The 17,625-nt window shown below is 40.6% G+C and overlaps 1 protein-coding gene across 1 annotated transcript in view; it reads left to right on the forward strand.

Annotated features, from left to right (window-relative positions):
* Positions 1–12,552, forward strand: part of frem3 (Fras1 related extracellular matrix 3) — a 33,426-nt gene extending 20,874 nt beyond the window's left edge. Inside the window, exons 7-24 of the mRNA XM_066679391.1 lie at positions 1,852–2,001; positions 2,292–2,501; positions 2,671–2,868; positions 3,198–3,362; positions 3,668–3,850; positions 4,286–4,416; positions 5,717–5,875; positions 6,186–6,489; positions 6,807–6,938; positions 7,352–7,683; positions 7,926–8,118; positions 8,361–8,465; positions 8,907–9,034; positions 9,577–9,711; positions 9,983–10,109; positions 10,501–10,688; positions 11,599–11,745; positions 12,001–12,552. Of these exons, the coding sequence (XP_066535488.1) occupies positions 1,852–2,001; positions 2,292–2,501; positions 2,671–2,868; positions 3,198–3,362; positions 3,668–3,850; positions 4,286–4,416; positions 5,717–5,875; positions 6,186–6,489; positions 6,807–6,938; positions 7,352–7,683; positions 7,926–8,118; positions 8,361–8,465; positions 8,907–9,034; positions 9,577–9,711; positions 9,983–10,109; positions 10,501–10,688; positions 11,599–11,745; positions 12,001–12,552 (3,539 nt within the window). The remainder of the gene's footprint in view (positions 1–1,851; positions 2,002–2,291; positions 2,502–2,670; positions 2,869–3,197; positions 3,363–3,667; positions 3,851–4,285; positions 4,417–5,716; positions 5,876–6,185; positions 6,490–6,806; positions 6,939–7,351; positions 7,684–7,925; positions 8,119–8,360; positions 8,466–8,906; positions 9,035–9,576; positions 9,712–9,982; positions 10,110–10,500; positions 10,689–11,598; positions 11,746–12,000) is intronic.
* Positions 12,553–17,625: the final 5,073 nt, after the last annotated feature.

Below are 17,625 nucleotides of genomic sequence, written 5' to 3' on the forward strand. Positions count from 1 at the left end.
ACACAAAACAGATACACTAACAACATGGACAAACTTAGGGTGAGCCATTTTGTGAGTACTTTCGCCATCGGGTCCATACAGCAGGTGTTACCGATCTGTATGTTGTTTTTTCTTTGATGCCTCTGTGCCTGCCACATTCTTTATGGGTCACCTTTACACACCAACAAGTCCTTTCATGACCCCGGCGTCTCCGTTTGTTTCGCTGGTGCTCCACGTTTCTATATAGTCGCCTCCTTGTTTTTGTTCGTTTGTCCATCGTTTGTCCTTTGGTCTTTAAAAGCACTGAATGGACTCAATGGTCTCCAAGTTTCTCTCTGTCACCATGTTAAAGCCACGATTGGAAGCCTGGTAACATGATAGTCCAAAACAAGAGGAAGAAACACAATAGAGCCTGAGAGGGTCCTATAAAGGGCCTCAAACCTCAGCCAGGCCAGATCAAAGGGCTCAGCGGAGATCATGTCCATACACGACAAGACTGAAGCTAGTGGTGGGACAGTGGTGTGTGTTAAAACCAATAGGGCAGGACGAGGTTAATAAAAGGCAGTGTGAACAGCTCAGACTTTTCTCAAATGGGAGTTAGAAAATTAAATCTGAACTTGATTCCGTGATTGTTGCTTAAGAAAGAAATGGAGAGTTCAGCTGAGTGACACCTAAGATATAAAAAAAAGTCTACTGTGGTGACTGTGAGACCGTGAGTCTAGGTATTGATGTTATGGACAATACATATCTTCATAATCATAAGGCAATTTCTAATGATAACTTTACGTGAGAATAATATTTTAAGTATAAAGTAAAAAAAGGACCTGATCACCACTCAAAAGATTTTACAAGCGGTGATACATTTGGAGCTCCAGTTAATGCTCTGACTTTAGTCCTGATTATAAACAGGAGCCCCCTTCTTTCAGTGGTGGTCCCTCCTCTTTGCTTTTGCAAATCTTTCCAGTGAAAGACAGATGAGTGGGAACCTGAGCCTGCAAGAGATTTATGGTTAAATAATGTATGTACACTTTTAAATTCAGCTAGTCTAATGTGACAGGAGAGGTTTTGTCCACACAATGAAGACCACAGCTCAGGCCAGACTTCTTGGTGGGTCCGAGACCTCAGTTTTTATGTGTGTGTGTGTGTCTGTGGGAAGTTCGATTGGACAGACCTGAAGTTTGGACTGAAGCCAAAGCTGAGCTCTTAATGTATGTGTGTAGTGGGGGGTTGGGGGCTGTTTTCTATAGAATACCTATGGGAGTATCTTTTTCTCCTTCTCTTCATCGAAATCCCTCATCTTATTCTCTTCTGTTTTTCTATTTTTTCATGCACACACACACACACACACATACACACACACACAAACATTTTAACAGCCAGTCTGTCTGGCCGGTGTAGTGGGCAGGATGTGGGCAGTGACAGTAGTTTCCTGTGCTGTTACAAAGTGATGACATTAGGACTCAAATGCCTGAGATACTAATGGTCCGAGGCCTGACTCACCTTGACATTGCCACTGACTGATGGCCAGGATCTTACTCTGCCCTGCCACAGAGAGTCTTACTTTTCCAAAAGCTTCATTCTACAGTACAGACCCATGCAAAATTTAAACAGCCCTAGACATATTACACATTCGGTTGGTTTTCTAACATACATTGTAAACATGGACACTGTTGATAAATGAAAGCCTGTAAGTCAATTTAAAGGCCAGTGTTTTGAAATATTTGTGTTAATTAACATAGCTCACAATATAGGTCTAAATTATTCTTTTTATTATTATTAGTAGTAGTATTATTTATATCATTTATATTACATTGGTTTGGTGAACTGCTTATTCCTAAGTAATAAGCCCCTGAATGTTTTTGTTCCCCTCAGAGCCATCTCTGTATTTTGGAGAGACGGAGTACACTGTGGATGAGAGTTCGGGTTACGTAGAAGTGAGAGTGTGGAGGACTGGTACTGACCTCTCCAAAACGGCCACCGTCACAGTGCGCTCCCGAAAGAGTGAACCCATCTCAGCAGAAGGTAAAAACCCCCATCACATTCATTTTTACTCCTACTCTACCATCCTAAACCTCAGACCTGATATACCTAAATATTTACTTTTAGCCATTCCACGTTACACACCTCTTAATACTGTTATTTCCGTTTAATACTTAATACTGTAATGTTTTAATACTGTATTATTTCTGTTTAACAGCGTTGTCAATATTCTATAATTTATTGGGGAAAAGAAATTAGTATCTGTAAAAACACTCATTTCACCTATGAAAAAAGGATAACCGCAATGCTTCTTTTCCTCTGGCTGCGTGTAGCGGGTCTAGACTATGTGGGAATCAGTCGTAACCTGGACTTTGCGCCGGGTGTCACCATGCAGACATTCCGGGTGACCATCCTGGATGACCTGGGCCGTCCAGAGCTTGAGGGACCGGAGAAGTTTGAGCTGGTTCTCCGCATGCCCATGAACGCTGTGCTGGGAGAGCCCAGCAAGACGGTCATCACCATCAACGACACTGTTACTGACCGTGAGTTCAGTCTGAACACTTACAGCATTAGATACAGATTAGACTCAAAAGTCTGAGGAATATTTTGTGTTATTTTGATTTATTTTGGTTTGCAGTCTTGTTGTTCTCCTGTATGTCTAACGCATTTTTTAATTGCTTTATTACATTTATAAGTGTCTTTTTTACACAGTTCCCAGAGTACAGTTCAGGGAGGCGGTGTATAAAGTGGATGAGTCTGATGGACAGGTAGTGGCCATGGTTTACCGCAGCGGTGACATCAGCCAGAAGTCCACTGTTCGCTGCTACACTCGCCAAGGCTCTGCCCAGGTCATGATGGACTACAACGAGCGTCCCAACACGGACGCCTCCATCATCACCTTCCTGCCAGGTCCGACAGTCTATCTGATATTCATTGATGTCATGCACCCATTCTTTTCTAATTCTTTTACTAATCTTTCATTTTGCACTTATGACATTATCCAGATGCTTACAGTTTTAAACATGGAACAGATGTGGGTTAACACAGTGTCAGTAGTTGCACAAAGGTTCATCCAAGTGATCCTAGAAGTCTAGGGCAATGAACCATAGTTATCTGAATAGAAAGCAGTGATATTAGACATTAGTCATTCATATTTATGGTCACAATCATTTTTAACAAATACATATCCACGGTTGTTATACTTTATACAAACTGTGTGTGTTTGTGTGGGTCCTCAGGTGAGAATGAGAAGCCATGTGTGGTGACCTTGGTGGATGACTCTCTTCATGAGGATGATGAGGAATTCCGGCTGGTTTTGGGGACACCGAAGGGCAAGTCTCCATATGGAGCAACACTTGGAGAACAGAAGGAAACTCTAGTCACCATCACGGACAAAAAAGACAGTGAGTTTGCTCAGAATGCTGAAAAAAAACATAATTATTTTTCTACTTCTTCCTTTATTTCTTCTGTCTTTCCATTTCTATTATTTGCTTTTATTGTTGTACCATTCTACAGTTTAAACTTGTTGCTAAGCTCGGCAGAAATAAGAGTACATATATTATTCTGTTCATTTTTCCTTCTGTAGGTATCTTATTTGACAGCTATACACCCCATAAGTCATAATCACAACATCCAAAATGAACTTTCAAGTCTTGAAGTGAATAATCTTGTCGTTTGAACTGCACTTTTTTATGTCATTTTCTCCTAGAGTCCATCATCAGATTCTCAGAGATTAAGTACAGTGTGAAGGAGCCGCAGGTTGCTGGGGAGATCGCCGTGGTGAAGATCCCCGTCCTTCGCTTAGGTGACACCTCCAAGGTTTCAGTGGTGAGAGTTCACACTAAAGACGGCTCCGCCACGTCTGGAGAGGATTACAACCCCCTGTCTGAAGGTCAGCAGATCACACACACACACACACACACACACACATGCGCAGGCTCAAAATGGAGACCCCAGCTAATTAGAAGTGTGAAGTGGGAATCTGAGCACGAAGCCTCACTAAAAGGGTCATTTTAGTATTTTGCTAATTGCCCAGTTTTAGAATTTTGGAAAAGTTTAGAATCGATTGTTATCTGTTGTTTTATTTAGAATTACACCATAGATACTGGAGATTGAAATATTACAAAGTAGACTCCAACATATTCTATGCACTCATTCATGTTTAGCAAGCTGGAACTTCCTCACCAGTTGACAAAGCTTTGCACGCTTCAATAGAGTGGTTCTTCACATCAATGACACCTACCAATGACTTTAAGATGTGAACCTGCACAGGACTAATATATTAGAATTGTTTTGAGTAATAGTTTGTATCCATGTGTGTGTACAGATGTGGAGTTTAAAGAAGGAGAGACGGAGCATGCGGTTGAGATCCAGGTTCTGTATGACGGTCAGAGGGAAATCCGTGAGGCCTTCACCGTCCATCTGAAGCCTGATGAATACATGGTGGCTGAGACACAGGTCAGAGTTCACGGGCTGTATAAATATCCCCACTGACATTATGACACACACATATAGACACACACAAACACACACACACAGTAACGTGCCTTTACCTCACTTTGCTAAAATAGTCACACAGCAGCTGCCTCTGTCAGCAGGGGTCACTCTCTGTCTCCTGTAGAGCTGACCGCTGTCTCTTTCTGTGATATGTGTAATATGAATGTGTCTCAGAGGACATAGTGACCTAAAAACAGAAGTGTGCTCCCATAATGTATAGGAATATACAGCGTCCAGCAGCTCAGCAGGCTTCAAAAGTAAAACTCAAAATAGTCAGATACATTGTTTTATCGTGTTTTTAACAATAGATAGATAAGATAATGAATTAAAGAAAAAATACAAGTGCGTATGCTTCCAGGGAGGTTTACTGCATGAAATATCTTGGACAAAATCTACATTTTGCAGCTGGTAGGTGTCGCAGTCACACAGCTCCAGGGGCCTGGAGGTTGTGGATTCGATTCCCGCTCCGGGTGGCTGTCTGTGAGCTGTGAGGAGTTTAGTGTGTTCTCCCTGTGTCTGCGTGGGTTTCCTCTGGTTGCTCCGGTTTCCTCCCACAGTCCAAAAACACACGTTGGTAGGTGGATTGGTGACTCAAAAATTGACCATAGGTGTGTGTGTGTTGCCCTGTGAAGGACCGGCGCCCCCTCCAGGGTGTATTCCCGCCTTGCGCCCAATGATTCCAGGTAGGCTCTGGACCCACTGCGACCCTGAATTGGATAAGGGTTACAGATAATGAATGAATGAATACGCATACAAGCCTAAGGTCACCTAATGGCAAGATTCAGTTAAAGAAGTAAAACCATGAGTATTGGGGCAGTGGATGTGTGTGTAAATGGAGCTATGTTCTCTGAAGTTATAGACTGCCATTCAATACCTTTTGATGAACTGGAGTTATGTTTGTGATCCAGAGCTAACCACCCAGCATCTGCACCAGACTTCATCATAAACACTGATCCACAGAGATGTGGAAAAACTGGCACAGTCTGATAATTATCTTTCACCATATTCTCCAAAAGTGGGCGAGTGAATGTGTGGCATGTGTTGGCAACAGCAGCTCTATAGAAATCATGTTTGTGTGCTGTGTCATATTTGACTTGTATTAGAAGCATAGAACTCTAACAGAACTCTAAATAACATCTAAATATAATTCAGTATAATAATATAACTTTAAAAACAACAGTCTCTGGCTGCTAACTGTGTGTGTGCCATTAAAGAGACATTGCTGATGGTTGATTCTCTTTTCCCTCCTTGTGGCCTTCAGATGAGTAAAGCTATAGTGTACATTGAGGAGATGGACAGTGTAGCCGATGTCACCTTCCCTGCAGTCCCTCAGGTGGTCTCTCTGCTCATGTACGATGATACAGCTCGGGCAAAGGAACAGCCCCATCCTCAAACGGGATACCCTGTAGTGTGTGTGACGGTAAGTGTGTCAGACAAAATATGCTTGACAGATTTAGGATGTCATTTTAGTTGTTTTTTTGTTGTTTGTTTGTTTGTTTTTAACTGAACATCCATATGAAATTCATATAATCAGTTCTGTTCATATTCCAAAATCAAAATGAAGTCTTTTGAACCAAATAGGTTCAAGTGAACCCCAAAATATATAACAACAATTTTGTATATGTCTTTTAAGACAACTGAAGAGTAAATAATTAGAAATCTTTATATATCTCACTAAATATCTTACTTCCCCAGTGTTTAATTCTCCACACTTTTCTACATTCCCTCAGGCCTGCAACCCTAAATATTCAGAGTTTGACAAGACGGGCTCTATCTGTGCGGTGGAGAATATTAACGACACGCTGACTCAGTACCGCTGGCTCGTGAGTGCCCCCAGTGGACCGGATGGAGTGACCAGCCCCATGCGTGAAGTGGATACCAACACCTTCTTCACTAACACCAAGTCCATCACACTGGACTCTATTTACTTCCAGGCAGGGTCCAGGGTACAGTGCGCTGCCCGTGCCTTTAACACTAATGGAGATGCAGGACTGGAGCTCAGCTCCCCCATCGTCATCATCAGCAGAGATGAGGGTGAGAGCCAGTTATTGGGGACACAAGAGACTACTGGCTATTTTGTATATATTCAATTTGTAACCATATTCAGAACTGCCTTGCTAAACCTGTAGGGTCTAATAAATAATTTTTCCTGAATTGTTATGCAGTCTATTACATAGCCATTATATAGCACCTCTGGTCTGTGATATTTACTCACACTAATGTCCAATATGAGTCACTTACATACAAAGTACTGTATGAGATTCAGCATTCGTCTATAGATCAGATTATAACTGTTGAATTATGATGCATATGAATACATAAAAAAAACAAACTCGTTTCATTTTCTGTAGGTCTTTGCCAGCCCCGAATTCCAGGCACAGTTGGTGCTGAGCCTTTTTCAGCTAAAATCCGTTACACCGGCCCAGATGACCCTGACTACCCCAACCTCATCAAGCTGACAGTCACCATGCCACACATGGATGGTGAGTGACGGCTTTACACAATCATATACTGTATGTTTAAAAGGCAAAATACATATAAGTGGAGTGAAAAACTTTCAGATGAATTATACTTTATTGATCATCAAGGAAATTGCAGATTCTTATATAAATGAACAGAAAAGCGCTAAATCTTGCAACAAAGAACCATATATGTGACATTATTTTTCAATTTAAACACATGCTCATCCTGAAAAAATATTATCCCCATTTCTAATCAGGCAGTTCTTCTAAACAATAAATATAGTTGATATATGGTTCTTCGCTGCAAGTCACTTTAACATACACCTAGTTTTAGAAGTCCTGATTCATCGTTTCACTCCTCTACAAACAAATGGTCCTCAACATAAAAGTCAAATCTACTACACATACAGTACTGTGTCTGTTTTTTTATTCAGGCATGTTGCCGGTCATTTCCACTCGTCCACTCTCCAACTTTGAGCTAACTCTAAGTCCAGATGGCACCCGAGTGGGAAACCATCGTTGTTCCAACCTTCTGGATTTCAACGAGATCCTGACAGGCCACGGCTTCATCACAGACGCCACCAAGAACCCAGAGATAATCGGGGAGACATCGCCTTACCAATACAGCGTGGCTCTGAGAAGTGCCAACTCCCTGCGCTTCTACCGCAACCTCAACCTGGAGGCCTGTCTGTGGGAGTTCAGCAGCTACTACGACATGTCGGAGCTGCTCAACGAGTGTGGAGGGTCCATAGGCACTGACGGACAGGTGAGGGATAAGGGCACATAACATTTCACAAAAATAACAAGTAATTTGTGAGGACTGTCCATCAATCAATCTCAGTCACAATAGAACCCAGTGCCTTTGAGTCATAGAGATGTCAAACCTAGACCTGGAACTTGGGCCTGACATGAATTTAAGGATGATGCATGATGTCAGAAGTCAATTGGACTCCAGGAACAGGATTCACATGCTCATTCCTGCTTCCCTGTTATTATATGTGTGTGCAGGTGCTGAACCTGGTTCAATCCTATGTTACTCTGCGCGTTCCTCTTTACGTGTCCTATGTGTTCCACTCTCCTGTGGCTGTTGGTGGCTGGCAGCACTTTGACCTGCAGTCTGAGCTACGTCTCACTTTTGTTTATGATACTGCCATCTTGTGGCAGGATGGTATTGGCAGCCCACCTGAGGCAGAACTCCAAGGTAAATCATCTGTTAACAAAGCAACTTGTTTTTGTCTCAGGGATGGTTTCAAAATACAATGTCATTTGCGATAAGAAGTCACTGGATGATGATCTGACTTTAGATTTACAGATAAAAAATTGAAGACTCTCAAACCTGTCAGGACAAATATCAAGATATTTCTTTAACAATATATTGCAGTGTGTAACACCCTTACAGCACAAAAATTTTTGTTTTATGATCTGGTTATGAAACCTCCACAGGTGCCATGTATCCCACCAGTATGAGGATCAATGAGGAGGGTCGCCTGGTGGTCAATTTCAAGACGGAGGCTCGCTTCAGGGGGCAGTTTGTTATGTCTCACCCAGGTAAATAGTCCTTCTCAGGGTCAGTATCATTAGCTGGTATCAAAGAGGACGTCCAGAGTGAGACACTGGCAGATCTCTCTGCAGGACCTCTATCCGTTTGAGTTTCTGATTTATTTTATCTGCTACCTGGCTTAAAAACTAAGAAACAGACAGAATTATTCAATCCTCTCTATCACTTACCGCCACCTAGTGGTGGCTGAGTGCAGGTGGATATGATCAATGTGGGTTTGGGCTCCAGCTTGCGTTCATCAAGTCACATTTCTCTACAGATAAAGTGTAGAAGATTTAACCATTCAGTTAATATTTTAATCAAAGTCAAAATCATGGTCTTATTTCTTCAAACTCAGACGTGTTCTGCTTATTATAATTCAACCCTGGTTATCTACATCAGGCCACACTTACGCAGAGATGATGTGACCTATCTTTTCTGTTAATCTACAGGAAGCAGCTTGTCCTCCATGGTGATGTCAGCAGATCATGCAGGACTGACTTTCACGCTCTCTCTGATCAGGACTGAGCCTACATACAATCAGCCCATGCAGCAATGGAGCTTTGTTTCTGACTTTGCTGTGAGTAGAAGCCAGATGATAAGTCATTTTTGTGTCTGGAGAATTTCTACAGATTATGATGAATGAATAACTCAGTACCCTAAAGCATCAGTTCAACTATTTATTACAACACAAATTATACTTTAGGGCTGTTCCTAGGTCAAACATTCTTCCAGTCCATCCCTAAACATGATGGAAAACTAATGGTCAGTATGTTTTCTGAAATAGTTTGATACATTTTGGGGTAACTTCCCGGATGGGGATTAAACCTAGTCCTGGACTACACAGGATTTAGAATTGTGATTTTCCACTGTTGTGACCTTACACTTAAAGGAGGATATAATCCAGGACTAAGCTTAATCCCTGTCTGGGAAATACACCTTTTTGTAAATTGAATCACAGACTAAAGATCGAATTATTGTAGTGTAAAATATTGCAATTATTATTTTAATGGTGTTGCAGACAGTTCAGTTGTGATCTTAAACAGACAATGACATTTCATTTTAGTTTTCATTGTTCTGTGTGTGTGTGTGTGTGTGTGTGGGGGGGGCTGTTTGTCATAGGTCCGGGATTACTCTGGCACTTACACAGTGAAGCTGATTCCCTGCAGTGCTTCTCCTAATGGAGAGTTCAGTATCCCACCTGTGTGTCACCCCAGAGAGCCCCTCACCTTTGACATGGACATCCGCTTCCAGCAGGTCAGGCTCAGCTTTCAGAATAAAATGAATAGCACTTAGATTTCAGTAACAATTACTGCTGTTTCATTAACAGGGATTAATACGGTCATAAGAATTACCACTTATTTTTTTAAACTGAATGCAGCAATAGTAATTGAATGTTTGCTTCATTTTTCCTGGCACCAGCTCCAGATATATGCAAAGTTTATATACATCTAAAACAAGTGTGTTAAACATTTTAGTTAAGACTTCTGAATATAATGACAGTGAGTAAGTCATGTTTTTCTCCCAGGTGAGTGACCCCGTGGCAGCAGAGTTCAGTCTGAACACACAGATGTTCCTGCTGTCTAAAAAGGAGCTCTGGCTCTCTGATGGCTCCATGGGATTCGGGGAAGGAACAGATGCAGCTTTCATGGAGGGTGAGAACCCTGAGCTGGCTTTAACTACGTATGAATCGTATGAATGAGTGCACTGCTGTGTAACTGAGCATCCAGATATATCAACATATTTCATTAAATCATCCGCAGGAACGTTTAGAGGCGTGTTGAACACTTTACCACAGCTGTTACACAGCAGTAAAATGCACAGTCTTACCTCTGCATTGTACATTTGAGATTAGTGCTGCTTACACAGTTAAGACAAGTGTAAACTAATGAAATGTCTCATAAGAACTAATTTATTTAAACTCATAATTTTTTTAAAGACTAAATGTTAGTTTAGATCAATGAAATCAATATTTTCCATCAGTTGCAGCCTCCTAAACGCAGCCTCAAATGAACAGTGTTTAAATTCTCATCCCTGAATGTGTAGGTTCTACTATTTATGGCCGAGTGATGGTGGATCCTGTGCAGAATCTGGGAGATTCTTTCTCCTGCAGCATAGAGAAGGTCTTCCTCTGCACAGGCACTGATGGCTATGTGCCAAAGTATAATCCCACCAATAAGGAGTACGGCTGCCTGGCTGATGCCCCCTCACTGCTCTACAGGTTTAAAATACTGGTATGTGACGTCATTCCCCTGAACCTGCGTGAGACAAAATGATGCTGTTTTATCAAAGGCTTTAATATAAATTATATTTTACCTTATACACTACACGTATTACCTGCCTGTTACATGGTGGTGTGAATTAAAACTACACTGGGGTATGTCTACAGGTGGGCTGGAATCATCTGCCTACCTAGACACTTCTAGAAACCTCCAACTCATTATAAATATGAATCCATTGTCATTGTCATCCCCCATTCTGCGTCCTTGTTTACATAATCTACATAACCATTTTTGTTAATGCCCACCCAAGTAATCCAAATTCCTTCCCAAAGATAACATCCTAGTAATGTTTCTGGGACTAGAGTCAGTTTAATTACCTAAAGACTGACACCTGTAAATGGATTGCCTTGATCAAATAACTGAAATGTGTTGACGTGTGTTGGTCAGGAAAGTTCACCATCAGCCTGTGTTCCGCGTGTGGCGCCCAGATACCGAACATTTCTTTAGTCCTTTCAGCAATATCTCCTTTTAAGGGCTGAATACAGGAAGCAGTTTGGCTTTATCTAAATACGGCTATATCTCAGTCTCCTTTCTCTAATTTGACACACAATTTACACGTTAATTTTATAGCAAAACAATGTTTCTTTGTTATTTTTATGTAAATACCATGTTTTTTACAGTATATATCTGTTTTTTTAACAGAAATGTACTGTAAACAAAACAGTCCTTAAATGTAAAATTTATGATTGCCAAAAACGTGACCGTATATTTTACGGTGAAATTCTGGCAACCACAGCTGCCAGTATTTTACCATAATTTTTTTTTTACAGTGTACGTTAGTGTTTTCCATCTATTGCAGATGTGATGTTTCGGAGATTTTGTTCTGATAAAAGTATGTAATAACTGTGTTTTTGGCTTGTAGGACAAAGCCCAGCCTGAGACGCAGGCCTCTGTCTTTGGGGATATTCATTTTGATGCCAGACTGGCTATGGACGCTCCGGGAGCTCTGCCTTTGGTCAGACAGCCGGGGTCAGACGGTTTCACACTGTCCTCTTCCCCACTTTTTCAGGTTTGACTCTAATTTACAATATCAGAAACAAACGTTCCGATTTTAATTGTGTTTATCAATATCACATATATTTTTCTAACATTTATTTACGAGTGCTCAGTGTTAGAAATAACATGGACAAGTCTTTTTAGATCTTGGACACATCTCTTAGAGTATCACTGATAATACGAAAGTTAGGTAAAATATTTCTGAAGACATTAAAATTTAAGTAGGTTACAAAAAAAAGCTAAAACCAGAACATGATTTATTTTTTAGGTCGCTGCTGGTCGTGAATGGTACATCCACACCATATACACCCTTCGCTCCAGGGACAATGCCAACCGCGGTATTGGTAAGAGGAGCCTGGACTACCAACACACCATTTCCTCTGTCCTGCCTGAATCTGGTGCCTTGACCCGCCATCGCCGGGCTGTACCTGATCCAGAAGCTTTGGACATCGGTGTGGAGAACAACCGTGGCACCAACATCCAGCACATCGCTTTGGACCGCTCCGACAGGCTCAGAGTGAACCAGCGGCAGCCTTGGGGCAGCGAGACCTACTTGGAGACCCCATTGGTAGAAGGGAGCTCAGGTAAAGAGCCTGGCTCTGACTCTGCCCTGCCAGCTGGCATGCCCACACTGCTAGGAGTGGCTGGTTTGATCCTGTTGGTTTGCCTGGTGGTGGTTCTGGTGGCTCTCTTGATCCGGCGTAAGAGGAAAGAGAAAGAGTATCCACCCTACTCCACCTCCTCCTGCTCAGCCTACAGTGGGAGCAACAGCAGACAAACAACAAGCACGAGACACACTGGAGACAGTTCCGAAGTTTAGACATCGACACTGAGGCCTTTCCTGTCCACAATCATCTGTCCATATCTGGGGGAGAGGACGTTTCTCAAGCAAGAATCAGAAACCGGGGAATATCAGGTTTAGATCCAAGTTGAGCCTCATTCATGTCCCAAATGACTTGCTTTTCCATTTCTGTACCACTCTTATAAACTGCTAGCTTTACCCCCAAACAAGCACTGAGGACTTCCGTTCATACAGAAGATTCCTGGATCAAAAGGTCTTCATATAAGGGACTTCAAATCTCAGTTCTCAAAGAAAGTGTTCCAAGCCTCAAAGTTTCGATATGATGAGCAAATCTGGGCTTTGCTTATCATTTACTCAGACTCATGGAATTAGGTTATATTTTGTAGTAACACTCTACTTGCTACATAACATTAGCTGACAGATGAGATGAAAAATATACGCCATTATGACAGAATATATCCAGTAATAACATTGCCCTGTAACTATATGCTTCTCTCCTTGAGAATAGTAACATATAGCAAATATTGTGATGTATGCTGTCATCACATAAAACCAATAACAGTAACATCAGACTGATATATTACTGAACAAATTATGCCAGGTTTATAGGTGAGTTATGATAATGTTATGTGGTAGGGTTCAATTAAGGAGTTCTTCGGTTCTTATGTGCTGGTGCACATTGTAAAATAAAAAAAAGAAAAAAAAAGAAAAAAAAAAAAAAAGCATATCTGAACATCAATGTCTCAGCACAGTGTGCATCTAAAACTTTTATTTTAATTCTAAAACAGTAACCACCCATTTCTTTTAATAAAGTATAGGTAAGTCCAGTGTTTTTCCACCTGGCCGTGCAGTAGGTCATGGTACAATTACTAATCAGACCTCCCCATATACAGTTGTCCATTTCATCAAACAGTGGGCAGTGTTCTTTACAGACTGCGTGGCCGTACCTTGGTTTCTCACACAATACTAATGTTAACAGTATTTTGAGGAGTCACAGACAGTGCAAGCAAGTGTTTTTAGAATTGAAGAACCTCAAAGACTTGGCTTGTCATTCACTCCCTTACACAATCCTGTTTAGCAGGAAGAAGGTTCTCCACAAGAGGGAGCTATTAAAACTCAAATCAGTTTTGGTGCGGTGTGAGAATGACACGGTGTGTCTTTCTTAACAAATAGTGGTCATTTCACTTACATGAAGATTGTGATTACTGGGTTTGACTAAGCAGTAATCTGCACTATTTCTAGCTCCGCTCCATAAGTTCGGACTTGGACACTCAGGTACAGTATGGGTCACTTGCTGGTGGAAATTATAAGGAAATACATTCATATGGATTTGTAACCATACCTTACTGCTCTGGACAATGGAAAAACACCTTCATGGTGTGGTAGTACAGGTCTGCAGTCTTTTGACCTGATCTCAGTCAGGATTCTGAGATTTAATTATTGTGATGATAAGTTTACTGCAGATTTATCTTTAATTTGTAAACTTTCTTTTCTGAACGTGTGTCAGATGTTTGCAGTAGAGGTAGAAGTAGAAGAGCTGGATTGTTCAAACATTTATGTAATAAATGTATGTATTTTTTTATATTCATGACACACTGCTGTGTACCCTCACGCACACCTGTGTTCCCATGATGACAGACCATAATTATGGTGCTATGGAAAAGGGACAGTGATGTTTAGTTGTAATAATTGCAGGTGCATAAGTATTCAGATTTTTATATATTTGTCAGGATGCGATAACACATCTGTGTATAGTAATCTTATGTTTGTACGTACTTAAATACACACCATCAAACAGCACAATGGCAGCAGAAGGTATTACATCCTGATAAAACTTGAAAAGCTGTGAACCACATGTTGTGATTTTTATAATTGTTACCTGTGGTGAATTTTCCTTTAAATGACAGAATTGGTTCAGATTTCATCAAAGGTTTATAACATACCAATTATTTGACTCACATTAATAATGATTTATATGATTTCGATTTGGTGTTGCCACTTTTAATTTGTTTATTTTATTAAAGTTTAATTGCCAAATATCAGCTTCCCACTGTCACACTTTCCTTTTTCAAAGCAGTAAAATGAGGATTGACAACTGTACATATATTTTAAAAATTCATTCATCCATCCATCCATCCATTATCTGTAACCCTTATCCAGGGTCGCGGTGTGGCCAGAGCCTACCTGGAATCATTGGGCGCAAGGCGGGAATACACCCTGGAGGGGGCGCCAGTCCTTCACAGGGCAACACAGACACACACTCACACCTACAGACACTTTTGAGTCGCCAATCCACCTGCAACATGTGTTTTTGGACTGTGGGAGGAAACTAGAGCACCAGGAAGAAACCCACGCAGACACGGGGAGAACACACCAAACTCCTCACAGACAGTCACGCAGAGTGGGAATTGAACCCACAACCTCCAGGTCCCTGGAGCTGTGTGACTGACACTACCTGCTGCGTGCTGCCTATTTTAAAAAAATATTTTTGAAATTCAAACATATTTCTTCTGCTGGACTGAGGAGAAACTTAACACCTTTAGAAGGCAGTGGTGAGTTGTTTGTTTATTTGATGATTGACACTGCCACACAGCTCTAGGGTCTCCAATTTCAGTCTGTGAGGCATGTTTTCCTTGTGTCTGAATGGGATTCCTCCTGGTGCTGAAGAAACACACATACTGGTAGGTAGATTGGCTGTGCGTAATCCTCCACAGATGCAAGTGTGTCACGCCCTGTGATGGACTGGTGCTGTGCCCGTTTGCAGCCAATGTTGGGAATTCACAAACTGTGGACCTTATCAAGATGAAGGGGTTACAGAAAGTGAATGAATGAATGAATGAATGAATGAATAACACCTTTAGGAGGATGGCAGTGAGAGTGCTTATTATTTTAGATAGAGTCGGGTCTGTTTCTGGATTGAAAGGTACTGGGTATTAACAGTTAGGGAGTGAGATAGCTAAGAAGGCGATTTTATCATTTTAAGTGCTTTAAAAGTTACATTAATTTAAAAAAATGCTAATAAAATATTAATTACTATTATTTGATGACAGTTAATCTTCAACTATCATTTCCAGATTTTGACTATTTTAGTCTCTACACTTTTGAGAGGCATAATTAATTATGGTAAATTTTTACTATAATTACCTGTGAAAATCACAGATATCTATCCAAATCTTAAAGGTCCTTTTTGGGAGAGATGTGTGCACTAATCTTACTTTGTAATCCGTTTTTCGTTTGGAATTCATGTGGTGACTTGCACCCAGCAATAACAAACACCAGAGGTTTCCAGAAAAGGTGTGTTATTACTTCTAGTTTCATTATAGTACTCCCACAGAAATGCAGGTTTTCCCTTCTGGGGTGGGCAGGGGTGAAATACTTTGGTACAGTCCTACAGCAACTGATGACAACTGTTTTATGATTTAGAGTTTATAAACTGAACCAAAACTTTTAAAGAGAGAGACTGAACCACAAGCCAGGCCTTCAGTTCAGGACAAATAGACCAATAGTGAGTCAAATAAAATATATACAAATAAGTTCATATGACAAACCAGTGAACCTCTGTAAAGGCCTAAAAAGACCCTGAGTTGTTTCTTGTTGTATGAAATTAACATGAATTTACCACAGGTTCCTCCACGAGGCTGACCATTGTTTCCATAACAAAAGAGAAGAGTTTGCTTACCATGGCAGCAGCACACATTTGTGTTATTACGTTTTTTCAATTTGTCCACTTACCTGTAACTGTAAATACTGGTTGCATAAGCCCAATGACTGCACTCAATTCATGTAAAATTCCTTGTTTGACTTCTCAGTAAATGTCTCATGCATGAGTTTTTTAAAGCAAATATAGCATGAAATCTTACACAATATATTTATAAACAGGTTTCACGTCAAACGACCTCCTCATTCTGGTCACATTCTCACAAAAATCATTTTGAATGAATAAATAAACAAATAAATAATATCAGTAAAGAGCCATGAATACTGTAAAGTGACAGTCTTCTAAACTCCTGGTCAGACTCCAAAATTCTTGTAACTTCTAAATCACTACAATCATTTTGAGCAGAAATAACTGGCCAATAGCCTTTTGTTCCTTAAATAATAGATGCCACTTACACACCTATGTGTACATAAACCCAAAATGGAAAAATTCATAATTCCTCTCCAGTGTATTTATTCTGAATGTTCATATGCAAACAACTGTACATGTCCTTTTTCAAACAGGAATCCTTTAAGAACAGTTACTTTTGACACTACATCAGACATGCTACTGATAAACAGACATCATCAAACAGTCCAAACCCATGCCCATTTTTTTCAAGCAAACAATATCATAGCTCCTAACTAAGGTTTCACTGGACAAAATATTATATATGTATAAACAAGACGGCCCCAGAGACTCAGAATTAAATACTGACTATAACCCCCAAAAACTCTCTGAGATTCAAACTCAGCCTTGTGTTATATTTAAGAGATTCAAGGACGAATTTGGACTGCAGCTCAGACTCTCAGTCCAGAGACTCAACACCTGACTGAACCAGCTCATAGCCCTGAGACTCAAAATGTATCTGTGATGCTTTTAATTTAACTTGACTACTTTGGTCTGGCCCAAAAACCATTTCACAAACCTTGCACTAAACACAAACATAGATGATTTATCTTATAGATTATGAATTTTTCTATAGCCAGCTGTATAGGGAACCTGGCCCATAAATGAAGCATAAACTTTTTAAAAATGAGGTCATTGACATTTTTATTAAATGTCAAAATAATTCAAGAAGTGAATTTATAGTACTTCTTGTTTCCTCCTACACGTTTCAGTGGGCTGGTTTCATCCTCTTATCTGCCACTCCTTGGCCTTGTCTATATAAAAATGTTGCACAGGGTTTCTTTACAGAGCGTGAGACCACTGCTGTGATCCGAAGCTTGGAGCTGCCAGGTATGACTTCCACATCCAAAGATAGAGGCTGATGTGTAAAAATGTAATTAATCAAAATTTAACAATTTGTTATTTCTAATAGAATTTCATATAAGAAAGGCATTAATTCCAAGTGATTTTGGAACATTTCTGTCTGGCCCAGTACTGTGAAATAT

This window comes from Hoplias malabaricus, chromosome 8 (genome assembly GCF_029633855.1).
Source record: "Hoplias malabaricus isolate fHopMal1 chromosome 8, fHopMal1.hap1, whole genome shotgun sequence".
Taxonomy (NCBI): Eukaryota; Metazoa; Chordata; class Actinopteri; order Characiformes; family Erythrinidae; genus Hoplias; species Hoplias malabaricus.